The following is a 16,447-nucleotide window of genomic DNA, read 5'->3' on the forward strand; positions in this document are numbered from 1 at the left end:
CAGAAGTCTCTAATCCAAACACGTGTCCGCGTGCTGAGAAAATAGGGCTTTGCGTATTGTTTTATTTCTCTAAACTTTGATGCATACATATTTCAAAAGATTTAACCACTCCCCATTTTTAATGGAAGAAAGGACAGGCGCTTTTTTATAAGGACTTGAAATTCAAGGCGGCTGATGGAAGAGTCTCTAAGAAAAGTAAAAGATCCATAATCGTGTGGTTGACAGTTTGACATGATATGAATACTATTCAACACGTCTTCAGAAGCCGTTAAATATATTCGTAAGCATGGACTGATTTTCTATGTTTTAGACCACTGCATTTTCCAATATTGGATGAGACCAGGGGTGTTAAGAGAGTAAGTTGATCGCGAGCGAGTTTGGATTCGGTTTGTATAAGTTTGGTTTGTGTTCGACTCAAATATTAAATAAAGCGTTTCGTGAATACAAATCCTAACTTGAATATTAAACGACGCAAGTTCGGTTCAACTCGGCTAAGCTCGTGAGCAAACTCGTATAAGGCTTGTCTCGTTTATTAGGCTCAGCTCGTATATTTTTTTAATAAGTAACAAATACTTTTGTTTTTTGTTATTTATGCATATGTGTGTGTGTGTCTATATATATATATATATATATATAGAGAGTAAATAATAAGAAATATTTGATATTATCATTAATCATTTTATCATATGATACAAGTTATTGTGTCATTTGTTTATACTTGACTCGTGTTAAGCATTAACATTTTAATATATTAACTAAATAAATAAATAATACTATATAGAATATGATGGTAAACTATTAGTGTGTGTGACATAAAGGCGTTAGACATTGTCATTTAAAAAACATAAGAAGAAAAAAAAAACGCAATTGAGCCTTGTGTATATCTATATTAATTATAAATTAAGTAACAAATAACAATGGTTTTACTTAGATACAATAACCTTTGGATCATTTGAATGATTCATATGCTTAATCATAATATCAATATCGTACATTGGTATGGTCACATTGTCTAAGTATTATCATGTGAATCTAAGAGTTTTGATCATATATAACTTGAAGTATCACCGTTAGATCATTAGGAGGTTGATCATATGATTTGAAGTATCATCATTAAATCAGTAGGCGTTTGAGAATTACCATTAGATGATAGTTTAATATGATATGATTTAATGAGATAATATGATCATATTCATATAAACCAAGATAATGCGTAATAATTGAAGTATCATCATTAGACCATTAGGAGTTTGAGTATTACCATTAGAGAACAATTTAATTTAATATGATCTAACCAAATCATATGATCATATTCATATAAATAATGATAATGATCTAAAAAATAATTATTACGTTTATTGTTATTCTTCATAATCTCAAGTAACTACAATTATATATTCTATACAATTGTTTTTGAAGGGAAACAAGAAAGACATAAAATATACTTTTAGAATTATTCTTAGTTTATATGAGACGAATGACAAATTTTTCTAAGCTCTAATTTGTCAAATAACACGAGGAGACAAAAAAAAAAAGACTTTGTGCGCTCTGTTTGGTTAAAAAACTTGGGGGCTCTCATTATAAAACAATGTTTTTTTTTTTTTAATCTTTTCATACCAAACATTTTGATTATTTTCGCATTAATTCATTTTTGCTACAAGAAAAAAAGAAGAAGAAAAGTCCCAAGGCTCAATTTTATTTTATTTTATTTTTCACATTAATTTATACTGCACACTTCCCATTTTCCTTCTTGAACCAGATTCATATCTAGATATTATTTGAGATATATCTTACATCAACGCATATTCTTTTGTTTGATTTGCTGCAGATTGGAACGCCTGGGATGGATGGAATAGAGGAAATAAGTAAAAGAAAAAAGCATACTACAATTGCCACAGTCCAAGGAGGGAGAGAGAGAGAGAAAGAGAGGGTTGTGAAGCAAAATTTATGAGAATGTAAAAAAAGTGAAAGAACTGAAGCTCATCTATCCCACATCGATAAGGAAGCAAAAGATCTCAGCTTCAATTATCTATAAAAGGGCATACCCCTCACAGAAGAATAACATTAAAACAAAAGTAGAGGCTAACATGGAGCATTGCTTGTGAGGGGGTCCCACCTTCACACTTCGCAATGCTTGTTGAGCCTTTTTGGCTCACTTAATTGAGCTTGCCTAAGCTAATAGCTTGGGCAAGCTGGCATTTTGAGCTGTGGCTTAAAATTTAAATTTTATAGATGGAAAAATAAAAGTTTAAGTTTGTCAAGCCTACTCGGCTTGACAGGCTCGGCTCGCTGAATATGCGAGCTAGTGAACCGCGAGCCGAACTTGAACAAAATCGTTAGGCTCGTGTCTGAGCTTGGCTCGAGCTCGAGCTCGAGCTCGACTAAAACTTAAATGAGCTGAGCTTGGACAAGTAAAGCTTGCTCAAGGTTAGCTCATTTACACCCCTAGACGCTACTATATATCACTGCCCTAAAAATATCACTATCACGCGCAAAGAGAACTTAGACCAGTTTCAGTAGCTCTGACCAGTCACCCATCACTTAAAAAAAATAAAATAATAAGGTTAAATGACTAGCGAGGTTTGAATAATAATTTTTTAAAAAAAGACTCTAATTATAAGGACCGGAATCCAAGTTAATGACTTTTAAAATAAATAAATCGCGTAGGATGACAGCAAACACTCAACCACCCCAAATGATTTATTTATTTTAAAAAATATATATTTTATATGTGTGCGAGTGAAAGAGAAAATTTTTTATAATTTTTATGAGTAGATGATTGTTGTAAATGTAAATTTTAGGTGCCAATATTTTTAAATTTAGAGACGTTTTACTGTTTATACGTCACTATTTACGCGTGAAAGTCTTCGTGTAAATAATATTACTATTTACGTGCAAAATGTCACTATTCTATAAATAATATCATTTGAACATAAATAATATTACTATGATAGAGATGTTTTCTCTATCATATTACTATTCTAAAAACATCTCTATCATTATCCAAATGTCACCTTTTTTCTTGTTTTTTTTTTTTTGGTGGTTGCATAACTCATTTCAATGGCAGGTGAAGAGGTGGTACGAAAAGTCAAATGTTTCACCCCTATAAATTTGCAACTTAAATTTGTGGAACAGTCACTTGTTTCTATCCTTTCTTTGATGGCGCTCCAATATTCATTAGCTATCACCACTTTCCTTCTTCTCCTCTCTTTGGCCTGGCTGTCAAAGTTATGGAAAAGATCCAAAGTTGAGAAATTGCCTCCAGGGCCATGGAAGTTACCTATTATAGGAAACTTGCACAACTTGCTAGGTAATTCACTACCACACCATGCTTTAAGAGACCTAGCCTTGAAGCATGGACCCCTCATGCACCTAAAATTGGGTGAAGTTTCTACGCTTTTTGTGTCATCCCCCAGGATGGCAAGCGAGCTGATGAAAACCCATGACCTTGCCTTTGTGCAAAGGCCACTACTTCTTGCCCCTAAAATTATAAGCAATGGTGGCACTGACATTGCCTTTTCTCCATATGGAGAGTTCTGGAGACAGATGAGAAAAGTTTGCGTTTTGGAACTCTTAAGTGCCAAGAGGGTCCAGTCCTTCTCTTCTATTAGAGAAGAAGAGGTTCACAATCTCATTGACTCCATCCACTCATCTTCAGGATCTGTAATCGACCTCAGTGAACATATTTTCACTTCCACCACAACTGTTTTATGTAGAGCAGCATTCGGCAGTAAATGCAAAGACCAAGATGAATTTCTATCATTGACCAAGAAAACAGTAGCCTACTCAGGAGGCTTTGAGTTGGCTGATTTGTACCCTTCACATAAATTTGTTCATTTGATTAGTCGGACGAAATCTAAGCTACAGAAGATTCATGCGAAGATGGACAAGATCCTAAAGAACATCATCCGTGAGCACAGGGAGAACCGGATGAGTACTTCATCAGCAAAGACGGAAGATCTTGTTGACGTCCTTTTAGGCCTTCAGCAGAGTGATAAACTGGAGTTGCCAATCACGACCAACAACATCAAGGGCGTCATTTTTGTGAGTATTTCTGCTGCTACGATTAATCCTTGGGATCATCAATCCCTTCTGTTTTCATCATCGTATTTTTCTTCAATTTCTGCTATAACTGCTTCTTGATAAATCACCACAATCCCAAAATGGTGTCCTATTCCATTAACTGATGCAGGAAAATTTATGTGATGGACGGCTACGGTTTTTGGTTTTTTTTTTTTTTTTTAGTAGTCATAGATTAGAATAGAATTCATATAACCTACAAAGTGGCTCGTATTGAATCTTTCTTTTATCTTGGGCCATAAACGTGCTGAGCTTAGGAATTCTGACTTGGCTCAGTTCGCCAAGTAAATAGACTTGTGCGAGCTTAAACTTGTCCATTAGCCGAGCCGAGTACCTTATCAAACGCTCCGCTCGAGTCGGCTAATCAGAAAGTAAGAAAGAGAGAGATAACTTTGCGCAAGACTTCTTTGAGTTCTTTCCATTCCATCTCCCGAAGTGGTCTCCCTTATATCAGATTTTGTCCACGTGGTGTACTAAGAGTGGCCTTCTAGATTTTCTTAAGAAAAGATAAAAGATATTGTTAGCCGTGTGAGAAAGTATGAAGCTTGCCTTGGACCCTTGTTATGCAGCATAAGTGTTACGTGTCAGTTATCTAATGGCTAAGAATCTCAAATATGACTGGTTGAGATGAGTGGCTTGGTATAATATGACCCATGGATGATTGATTGCCAACAAGGACACCATTTAAAATTTAAAGTGAACAACTACACGGATAACAATGGATGTGTATTGTTTGTTTTAAATATATTTTTATGTATATAATTCATATATATTTATATGTTTCTTAAAATATATTTGTTTATACTTAATATATATTGATTATTACCATACAAACTGTTTTTATTAATTAAGCGAGTGGAGTTTTTATATGAGTATATTCACAAAATTTAAGTGAGCGAGTCAAATTTTATATGGATTTGTATCATTTAATAATCGAGTCTAATTTTGTGTCTACAAATGGCTCATTTAATAACCGAGTCACGCACGAGCTGAACCCGAGCAAGCTCACAGGTAGCTTTGCTCAATAACAGCCCTACCATGAACTTATAAAAATTTACCAAAATAATTATTTAACCATTATTCTAATTTTTTTTTTCCAGGACATATTTACAGGTGGAACTGATACTTCATCAACCGCCGTACTATGGGCTATGTCAGAAATGATGAGAAACCCTAGAGTGCTGGAGAAGGTACAAGCTGAGATAAGACAAGCCTTCAAAGGGAAGATAAAAATCCAGGAGAAAGACCTTCAGAATCTAAGTTACTTGAAGTCGGTGATCAAAGAAACTCTAAGGTTACACCCTCCTTCTCCTTTGTTAATGCCAAGAGAATGTAGAGAGGCATGTGAAATTGATGGATATGAGATACCTGTCAAAACCCAAGTCTTCGTAAATGCATGGGCCATTGGAAGAGATCCTGCATATTGGCATGATGCAGAGAGTTTTATACCAGAGAGATTTGAGAGTAGTTCAATTGACTATAAAGGGACTAACTTTGAATTTATCCCTTTTGGGGCAGGAAGGAGGATGTGCCCAGGAATTTTATTTGGTATAGCCAATGTTGAACTTCCTCTTGCTCAACTATTATACTGGTTTGATTGGGAACTCCCAGACAAGATGAAACCAGAGGATCTAGACATGACCGAAGCCTTTGGTGGTGTTGTTGCAAGGAAAAACCACTTGCATTTGATTCCCACTTCTTTTAGTTCTTCACTTGCCCTTTAAGGCATGATCAGATATTAACCAGCTCATTTAGCAAGAAGAATAAAGACAGTCTATTTTGGTGAGAAGTATGGTTAGTTGGCAAGAATAAAGTATATTTCCATTAAATAATTATGTAATCTCTAATTAGGAAAAATATAGGGAGCATATCCTTCTTCTCAATGCATGTAATATTTTTCCTAATTATCCTTGATTATCCCTAGAGCTTTGTAAGGGGTCTTCGATAAGAACCATAAAGTTACTGAATAAGAGCAAGTTTCTTTTGCATATTTCATCTTGTATGAAATTTTGGAGGCATTGGGTTTAGGTTTTTTTTATAAAACTTGCATAACAACATACTTCCAATGAAATTGTCAGTATAAAAGCATTTGAAAGAACAAGTTTTGCTTCCTCTTTGGCTTCTTTGTCTTGATTTTCTGTAACAAAGAGCTGGCCGATTTTGCTTCTTCTTTGCAGTCCTATAACGTTTTATCTTGACAGGATTTGCTTTGTTTCCCTTTTATGTTCGTTTGTCCTCTTGTTAACTCTTGTAGCTTTTGTTTACTTTTTCCAATTCTTTTGGTCCCCCATTTCAGCCTTGACTTGTTTCTCTTTTGGCTCCATGCATTGCATGCTGAATATGTTCCATTTCGTAGGCTTCAATAACACAAAGCAGGTTTGTCTTGCGTTTTGCCTTCCACACCCGCTAGCTCTCTTCTTTCTCTTCTTTTAAAATGAAGGGCTCAAATTGCAACCACATAGAGAATAGAGACCAAATGAATAGATGTTACGATAGCTAAACTATTATTGACTTTTCATTTATTAGTGATTTTTAAAGTCACATCATAATTAAAAAGACACCAAAAGAACACTAGAAAAACACCTAATATTTTCCTAAAATTAGCATTCTCTTATTTATATCGACTTCATCAATACTGATGCATGACATCATCCTTCCTGCATGCCCCAAAAGGAGGGATACATTCAAAGCAACTCCCTTTGAAATCAATTGAACTACTTACCACCAAACTTTTACCGCATTAGACTCTGAGCCATGACAATGTGATGCATTTTGGTCAAATTCGAACCAGACGAGGACATAATATGTAAGAAGAGATTTGATATATTTTGATCAATTTATAATATGAAACACTTAATGAGTGATTTTTTATCCCTTTTGCCTTGATTTCTTGATAGAATCTTGGCCTATGAAGTGTTGTGATTCTATAGTTGTTTGCTATTGCGAATTCACTACGCCGGCTACCCTGGATCAATATGCAAGATCTCTTCCAATTGCCCACACATTTAACTTTGTTTTTTATTGGTATTTCATATATATATATATATACATCCATCAATTTTGCCCAGCTCCATGCATTCTCTTGGAGGTAACGTAGAAAGAGGCGGGTACTATAATTAACCTTAGAGTTCCCTTGAACACTAATTTTGAGTAACTAGATTTTGAAGATCTTTCTCATGGGGTTTTTTTTTTTTCCTTTGAAGACTTGTCTTATAGTCTAGGGTTTCTCATCATTTCTAACATAGCCCACTCTACTGTGATTGATGAAATATCACATTCACTAAAAAATCTATCTCTTAAAAAATTGAAAATTTAAATTACCACGTCACATTTAAGAGGATTTTAGTCATTCTTATATCATTACTCATTCTAGACATAGCAATTTGCAAAGGTGTATTAAGGAAATAAACGGTCAGAAGTGTAATGAGTGTGTGGATAGGTGGTTAATTTTCCTTTTTCAGATTTCTACAATTATATTATACTATTATTTAAGGACATGTTTGAATCAAAAATCTATTTCAGTTTTGTCAAAGTTTGAGTTCTTTGGGTTATTCGTTAGAAGACATAGAAGCCTCTGCAAGTTTCTTTTCTTTCGCTATCAGCATATAGCTTCTGTTTGGTAAAATTTTGAGAGTGCTTTGAATTTTGGGTTTTCCAAAAGAGTAAAAGTTAATAATCGATTTGGTAAAATCTAGGAAGTGTTTTATAAAAATTACAAATTTAGAATATTTTTTTAAAAATGAAAAATTAAAAAACTGAAGCAAAATGGCAATGCTGCAACTATGGTGATGCTTCGATAACCTTAGAGCATTCTTAGCAGCCTTAACAAGTTTTACTCACTAAAATAACAAAAAATATATTTTCTCTATTTTAAATACCCATTTTTTTAAAACATACTTAGCAGTCACACTATTTTAACTATTTCATTTAAATATATTTTTTTCAAATATTTTTTTATTTTTATTTTTTTGTACTTTTTTTTTAACATGTCTGCATCAGAGGAGAAGGGGATTCGAACTATTTTTTTTTGTACTTTTTCAAAGAATATGAAAAGAGAGAGAAAATGTATATTATTTTTTATTCATTTGATGGGTAAATGAGTGAGTACTGAATAGTACTCACTAAAGATAATGAGTAGTGTTTACTCACCATTTATTTTAGCTAGGGTTAAAATGGTGAGGCTGAAATTATAAAAGACTAGATCTGCTCCCTTCTCCTCTTCCCCTTCCCCTCTACTCCCCGCTCCTATCCTCCTCATCCCTTTCTGGTTTTTTGTTTCTTGTTATTTTTAGGTGTTTTTTCGACCAAATCAACAACTTCGACATCTTCCAACGTGCTATGCCGCTCATCTCCTCCTTGAGATCGGTGGAGTTCTAGATTTAGGTCTTCAAACCTACATCTACTCTTCTCAACTGGTTTCGCTTCGTCACGCGCCAACGCCAGCCACTGCTGCTGCTTATCATGTCCTTATCTTGAGATCAGTGGGGTTTTAGTGCGTATCGTCTCCTTCAACCCGGCCGCTGTTGTTTGTTTTTGTTTTTGAATAAGAGTTTTCTTCCTTATAAATATGCCCTCATGAGCGATCTATGGATTGAAGAGGATTAGATCGATGTGAGAGATTTTCTTTCACGGCCAAAAAATAAAGGTTGGGAAATATAGCTATCTATGTCTTAGATCTAGTCTGCCTAAGAGCAGATTTGTGCATTAATAGCAGTTGTACATAGGTTAGTGAAAAAATTGTGGTCATATATAGTTCGTAATTATAAGATATGTATTATATTTATTACGTTATAATCTCATAGCTTTAGGCTATATATGTATTTTCAGAGCTTTTATGCTCTATAATGTAAGAGTTTTATACTCTAGATCTTATTATCAATAAAATTACAAAGATTCTCCTTTCAAACAAAAAAAAAAAAAAAAGGTGAGGCTGAAATTTAATTAATGGACAAATTAAATATCATATTGTCAAAAAGGGTAAATAGCACCGATCGGACTTACGTGCGATAGCCACTAATCTAACATCAAACAAAAAATAATGATGCTTCCCTCAATCTGCAGTTTAAAGAAATAATATATACACATTAAATATTAGGGAAAACTTCACTTACCTTCTCTAAACTTTCGTACTTTTTGTAGACACCTTTTTATTGTTCAAAAACTCTTACTTTGATATATCCAACTTTCGTTTCCTTCCACTTTGCCAATTCCGTTAGGATTTTCTATGAAATTTTAACTGCGAAGTGTGAAATTTCAATCTTACCCATATTTTTTATTAATTTTTTTTTTAAAAAAAAAAAACCTAGACCCGTGGGTTTACCGGTGGATTTAACCCACTCGTATTGTGACCCACGGATCATATTATATATATATATATATATATATATATATATATAGTGACGTGACCCACCGGCGGGTCACAAAGTGAACCTTGTGGGTCACTTTTTTATCATTTTTTTTTTAAATTATTATTTTTTAATATAATAATTATAATAATAATTTTTTATTTATAAATAAAAGTAAATTTGAAATTTTTAAAAAAAATTAGAAGTATAAAAGACTTTTATTCATTCTACTGTTTGATTTAACTACAAAATATTAACAGAATTGGCAAAGTGAAAGAAAACAAAAGTTGAATACATTAAAGTGAAAATTTTTGAACGATAGAAGGGTGTCTGCAAAAAGCGCAAAAGTTTAAAAGGGTAAGCAAAATTTTTCCTAAATATTAATATAATCAATAATTTTAAGAATAAAAATATTAAAAAAACTTAAAAAAAAAAATCAAAATAAAAAATCAAAGGGCCCTTGGCCAAAAATGGGGTGGCATGGCCGGTATGTCAGTGGATCTCTCTTTTGGAGCACTTCATTCGCTACCAATTAACCGACTTTCATTCATCTCCATCTCCTGCTAGAGAAGGATCCCACTACCATGGATTTGACTACATTCCAGTACTGGTCTTCACTGCTTTTCATCTCGGGTACTGAATATGAACATAATCCCCTTTTTCTCAAAAATTATGTAGTTTTGGTTTGGTTTGGGAAATTTGTTTTGTAAATCTGCTATCTTTTTTCATTCTTCTCTTGTGGGTGTCTCTTGTTTCTTAAAAATTTTGTATCTTTTGGGTTGGTTTGGGGAATTGGTGTGGTAAATTTGCTAACTTTTTCATTTTTCTGATGTGGGTGTCTCTGTAGTAGTAGGCATTGTTGTGTTTCCTGCAATGGTGGCTTCAATTGGGGTAAACTACGGCCAAATAGCCAACAATCTGCCGTTACCACAGAACATAGTGCCGCTTGTCAAATCAATTGGAGCCACAAAGGTAAAACTATACAACGCAGATCCACGGGTGCTCAAAGCATGCATTTGCCAACACCGGCGTGAAATTCATAGTGGGTCTGGGGAACAAGTACTTGGCGAAGATGAAGGACCCGGACAAGGCCCGAGCTTGGGTCAAGACCAACGTCCAGGCCTTTCTCCCCACGACTAAAATCACCGCCATCTTTGTCGGCAACGAAGTCCTCACTTTCAACGATAGTTCCCGTGCCCTCACGGGAAACCTCCTTCCGGCGATGCGGAACGTGCACACTGCGCTTGTGAACCTGGGTTTGGACAAGCAAGTGAGCGTGACCACCGCACACTCGTTGGCCATTCTGCAGACCTCGAACCCACCATCCGCCGGAGCTTTTCGCCGGGATCTGGTAAAGTGTATAGCTCTCAATTCTCATCCTGAATTTCTACTCCAAGACCTGCTCGCCATTCTTGATTAACTTATTTGTTTGAGTTTTTTATTAGTTTTTTAATATTTTTATTTTTTAAATTATTGATTATTTTAATATTTAATGTATTATATTTTATTTCTTTAAAACGCATTATTTTTTAAAGTTTTGGGCGCAAGCCGGATCCCAATAGCACAACCTAAAGTCTTTATGGTCCAACACTTGCCCTTATTGTTAAATTAGCTTTGAACCTAAAAACTATTTAAGAAGATGGTCTCGAAATTATTTTCGTTTTTCTTAATGCTTTTTAGGGCTTTTTTAATTTTTTTTTTTAAAGTATTATAATGTAACATAAAGATGAATGTAATTTTAAATGATTTATATTTTTGGTTGTTTAATTTGTTAATGTTTTTATTTTTTAATTTTTAAGTTTTATCAAACAAAGCGTATGGAAGTGTTTGATAAAATGTTGTAAAATTTTGTTTACTTCTCAAAAACCAAAAACTATTCTTAAATTAAACTTGGTAAAATTAATGATAGTTTCCCCAAATGGTTCTGGAATAATTATTTTTCCTACTCAAAATAAATTGTGAAATTATGCCTTGTCATTATAACGAATGAGACACATTATAACGAATGAGAAAAAACACTAGTTCATATTGGTCCAAATAATGAAAAAGCTTTTTGTTGGTTGGATGGACCCAATTTAGTTATACCCAACGTGTTGGAGTTATCCCACATCGGTTGTGGAAGGGGTTGGTGGTCACTTTATAAGTGTGAGGAAAAGTCTCGTCTTTTGAGCTAACCTTTAGGTTGACATAGGCCCAAGGCCACCCAACACAACCTAATAGTAGTTTGGATTTTACAAATTGGGGGTGGGGTGAGGGGAGGATGGCCAAAGAGTTCATGAAGACACATGACATTGCCTTTGCGTCTAGGCCAGATTTTCTTCTCCCTAGAATTATGTTCTATGGGGGTTCAGACATTGCCTTTTCTCCATATGAGGATTTCTGGAGGCAAATGAGAAAAGTTTGCGTTTTGGAAATCTTATGTGCCAAGAGGGTCCAGATCATTCTCTACTCTTAGAGAAGAAGAGGTTTATAATCTCATTGACTCCATCCACTCATCTTCAGGATCTCTAATCAATTTCAGTGAACATATTTTCACTGTGACAAGTACCATTGTATGTAGAGCAGCATTCGGTAGCAAATGCAAAGACCAAGATGAATTTCTATCATTGACCAAGGAATTTATATCCTTGTCAGGACGCTTTGATCAGTTAGCTGATTTCTTCCCTTCACATAAATGTGTTCATTTTATTAGCAGGTTGAAAGCAAAACTAGAGAAGATTCATAGGAAGATCGACAAGATCCTGGAGAATATCATCCATGAGCATAGGGACAAAAAGATGAGTGCATCCAATAGCAAGTCTGAAATAGAGCAGGAAGATTTAGTTGACGTCCTTCTACGCCTTCAACAAAGTGGTACACTTGAGTTCCCAATCACAACCAACAACATCAAGGCCATCATTTTGGTTAGTATTTCTGCTACAATCCAAATCATCCAAAAATAAATAATTCCCAACGACGTACTCTGGGAATTAACATATTTTTCTTTAATTAAAAAGAATCTATAAATGTTTCTTGATAAATCACCGTTACGTTGTAGCAAAAGTTGTGTCCAACTCCAGTGACTGATGCAGGAAAAGTTATGTATATGATGGCTAGGATTTTCTTTTTCCTTTTCTGTGTATTATTATTCAGGGTTTAATAATAACATTTGGATTTTTTTTTTTTTTTTTTTTTTTGGTTTTCTAATTAACTTTTGCACTTTTATATTCTTCGATTTTCATAGAAATTTTAGGATTTGTTTTATATATATATATATATATATATATATATATGTGCTTTTAAAGATTTTCTAGTAACCATAGGATTAGAATTCGTAAGCTATAAAAAGGCTTGTATTCAGGAGCGGAACCAGATTTTTTGCATTAGCAGTCCGAATCTATGCAAATAGATAAATACATAGATATAATCCTTCAATGTGTGTGTGCGCGTTTATGTAAAATAAAAGCTGACAAGTCTTAAACTTAATTTCATACTAAGTAATAAGTTATAACTACTGTATATAAAAGTTACATGCCTATAAAATGATGTTTAAAAAGAACTTTATTTTCGAATACAAAAGTTTTTCTAATTTGCTATAGAGAAGTACATTATTTTTATAAAAAAATAATAATAATAATTTAGCATCTCCTTCAAATGATGCTCGATGACCGTCTTTCATGGAATAAAATTCGTCCATTATTATTTCTTTAGAAAGTTACATTTAGGGGTGTGAAAAAGTCATCATTTGTCAAGACTATAGTATAGAAAATTATGTTTTTGCATGGTCTTTAAAATTTTTTGGGTTGCCAAGGACGCCCCCAAAGTTTAAGGTAGGTCCACCCCTGCTTGTATTGAATCTCATTTTATCATTGAGATCACTAAGTTAACTTATTATGGATTTGTTTAATAAAAGAACAGTTTATTTTAAATAAATGCTATACACATCCCTCTCACACTCCATAATTTTTAACATTAGATTTTGGATGGATGACTATTAAATTTTGTATTCAATGGTGATTTTTACTATGTCACGTTGAAGAATGTGCATTTGGGACTGTGAGAATAAGAGTGGGTAGTATTTCTCTTTCTTTCATTGTTTTTTTCTTTTGTTGTCAACCGTCGGAGAGAGAAGAGTGTAACGGTGCGAAAACACGGAATTTAAATGGGCCGGGTGGTATAATATGACAAGCCTTCAACGGAAAGAAAAAAATTTCATGAGAAAGATCTTTAGAATCTAGTTACTCGAAATTAGTGTTCAAAGAAACTCTAAGGTTAATTATAGTACCCTCCTTTTTCTTTTTCTTTTTAAACGTACCATACTCATTCATTGATAAAAATCGCGAGCCTAAAGCTCTTACAAACAGAGCAAAAAGTTCTGAAGTAAATCATAGCCGAAGTTAAAGATACAGTTATCAACAACAGACCAAATCAACTAGAACACAACATCCACTAACCTATGACTAATCATCAGGTTTAAAAATCAGATCTGCATCAAACAGACACCATCTAAAGCATAGGTAGCGCTTGTTCCTCGGCCTTGAGAGCAAAACCCCCAAGCCGATACTTATTCCTCGGCCTTGAGAGCAAAACCCCCAAGTCGATACTCACCCTCCTCGACCCGAAGGCCAGGATAAAGTTCACATCCACAACCCAAGGGTTTGGACCAGTAATAACGGACAGCAACCGGGCGCAACAAAGTAGGAGGAGAGAACCTTATTACAAGCAAAAAGAAAAAACCATACAGGGAAATAAAAGGAACAGTAAAACAAATGCAGGAAAAGAAATTACAGAAAAAAAAAAACAACAATACAGGGAAATAAACGCGAAAAACACACAAAGCGGGTAGCGGTAGCCAGAGGAGGCCGATCGCGGGCTGGCTGGAAACCGCCGCGGAAGGTGGCACAAAAAGCTTGGCGCGGGAGGGGCGCGTGAAAAGACCCGACAGCATGCGATGAGTGGCAAAGCTGGCGCGGAGAAGATCGGCGGCACACACAAACAAACAGGGAGGGGGAGAGTTTGAGTGAAAACCCCCAAAAGCAGTACCTACCGAGAGAGAACACAAGCACAACAGAACAGAAAACACCAAAGACAGAAACAAGCCTAAAAACAAAAACCGGGAAGCAAAAAAGCAAAATCAAAGAACGAAAGCAAAGAAGCACAATCAGGGAGAAACGAAAACAAACCCAGCCGGATCGACGGAACCCTTGCAAAAGGTGGGATGAGGGGGAAGAAAGGGGGCACCGGGACTAGGGACATCAAGTAAAATACTAGCACCAGGAGCGGAGAGGTTGAGGGGAGGCGGGATGTAGGCAACGGGCATTCCTCCTCCCCTGAGGCGGCGGCGGCGCTCTGGAGTGGGGGCTTAGGGTTTCACAGGGCTCTTACATTCATTTCAGGTTGACGTAATGTGTTTTAAATTTTTTACTTGCGTCAGCCAATATAAAATTAATGTGATACATATAAAGACTGACATCACTCTTAAAACTATTGGTTGAGATTGAAAGAAATCTACCCGATACTTGATCGGATACCGTAGGAGTACTTCTAAGGAATCTTGATGTAATCATTCAATAAAAAAGAAATTACACTCGTGGTTTAGTTTTTGATTGTTCCTGTCAGTGCTTGATAATCTCATAAATTGCTAGTGAAAGTAGCAACTAACAACGACTACAATCACCATTAGAACAACAAAATGATTAATGGAGTAGTGTTCTTTTCATTTTATTATTCAAGAAAATAATTAACCCCTTCTTCTTCTTTTTTTACTTTCTTTCCGTTCACTCCTCTGCAATCTTAACAATTTTCTTTCCAATGTTGTCACCCCGAAAGAGACCAATGAAAGCAGAGGGGATGTTCTCCGACCCAGGTGTGATGTCTTCAACTGCTTGCATATCACCTGTACGAAGATGATCCGAGGTTGTTGATATAAAATCTGCAAACATATTCATACAATCGGCTGCCAAAAATCCTCGGATTCTTGTACACAAGATCTAGCATATCTGGAGCAGCTCGTTGTCCGGCATCCGTGTATGCGGAGATAATCCCACAAACAGCTCTTTTCACTCAATTCAATATATAATTAAATGCTAATTGACAGTAAAATTAGCAGCGGAATGAATAATTATATAAATACCTCTAGCCATGTTTTGCTCAAGCCAATTGAAGAACAGCTTCTCAGCAACCAAATCTAGAAAACTAAAAATATTGAGAGGTTCTTCTGACCTATGCCTACCAGTGAGTGCCAATTGATGGAATACACAGGCCTTATTTATAGGTAGGTCAGGGGACCCTCAATTAGAGTTGTTACCTTAATTATTCCTCTCATCAAGGAATAAAAATCAAATCAATACAGCTAATTGATTCCATAAAATAAAATCAGTAATAAAATCAAATACTTGTTCCACAAGAATTAAATCAGTAATTTAATTCAGAATATTTGATTTTACACAATAAACTTTAATTGGAATAAATTATTGAACACCGTAATTATATATATTTTATAATTACAATAATATATGTGACATAAGGGACATACTTTAAATGGAATTTCTTACATTCTCCCACTTGGCCTTATGACACATAAATTCCTTATGGTGTTCAATTCTATGATATGGCCAATACTTTATTTATTCTAACTATTCATGGAATCCTCCCACTCACTCAAGGAATACCACACACGGATCATGGCAGTAAAGCTTTTATATGATAAGCCGTCCCTTCCATGTATCACGATGTGCAATACCTCCCTAAATGAGTACCTTATGGATAATGTACTTTATGAATGAACTTCCTATAAGTCATTCGGATCCAACTTTAATTTTATCCCCATGGATAAGAATGATATATATGCGCACAAAAATCTTTATAACATAACCTTTATGTCTATAGACCAATTAAAGAGAAACTAAGCATAAATGAATTAATGAATCTCATGACTTAGACCAATTAAAGAGAAACTAAGCATAAATGAATTAATGAATCTCATGACTTTATACTTTCTTTACCGGTAAACCTTTAGCCATAGGATCCGCAATCAGTAATTC

The 16,447-nt window shown here is 34.8% G+C and overlaps 2 protein-coding genes across 2 annotated transcripts; both read left to right on the forward strand.

The window, feature by feature from the left end:
• The first annotated feature begins 3,060 nt into the window (after window positions 1–3,060).
• On the forward strand, window positions 3,061–5,804 carry LOC132170190 (cytochrome P450 71D8-like). The gene is made up of 2 exons (XM_059581081.1): window positions 3,061–4,044; window positions 5,181–5,804. Exons 1-2 carry the CDS (start codon window positions 3,061–3,063, stop codon window positions 5,802–5,804), a joined length of 1,608 nt encoding a protein of 535 aa, XP_059437064.1.
• A 4,128-nt stretch (window positions 5,805–9,932) lies between these two features.
• LOC132172836 (glucan endo-1,3-beta-glucosidase 11-like) lies at window positions 9,933–10,770 on the forward strand. Its single transcript, XM_059584402.1, has 2 exons — window positions 9,933–10,058; window positions 10,273–10,770. The coding sequence occupies exons 1-2, from the start codon at window positions 10,010–10,012 to the stop codon at window positions 10,563–10,565; spliced, it is 342 nt and encodes a 113-aa protein (XP_059440385.1). The 5' UTR covers window positions 9,933–10,009; the 3' UTR covers window positions 10,566–10,770.
• Window positions 10,771–16,447: the final 5,677 nt, after the last annotated feature.

This window comes from Corylus avellana, chromosome ca2, assembly GCF_901000735.1.
Source record: "Corylus avellana chromosome ca2, CavTom2PMs-1.0".
Taxonomy (NCBI): domain Eukaryota; kingdom Viridiplantae; phylum Streptophyta; class Magnoliopsida; order Fagales; family Betulaceae; genus Corylus; species Corylus avellana.

Excerpts from the sequence above, each read along its gene's own strand:
- LOC132172836 (XM_059584402.1), top strand. The coding sequence starts at position 10,010 with ATGGATTTGACTACATTCCAGTACTGGTCTTCACTGCTTTTCATCTCG. Across the intron at positions 10,059-10,272 it reads TTCACTGCTTTTCATCTCGG|TAGTAGGCATTGTTGTGTTT; the intron begins GTACTGAATATG and ends GTGTCTCTGTAG.
- LOC132170190 (XM_059581081.1), top strand. The coding sequence starts at position 3,061 with ATGGCAGGTGAAGAGGTGGTACGAAAAGTCAAATGTTTCACCCCTATA. Across the intron at positions 4,045-5,180 it reads ACATCAAGGGCGTCATTTTT|GACATATTTACAGGTGGAAC; the intron begins GTGAGTATTTCT and ends TTTTTTTTCCAG.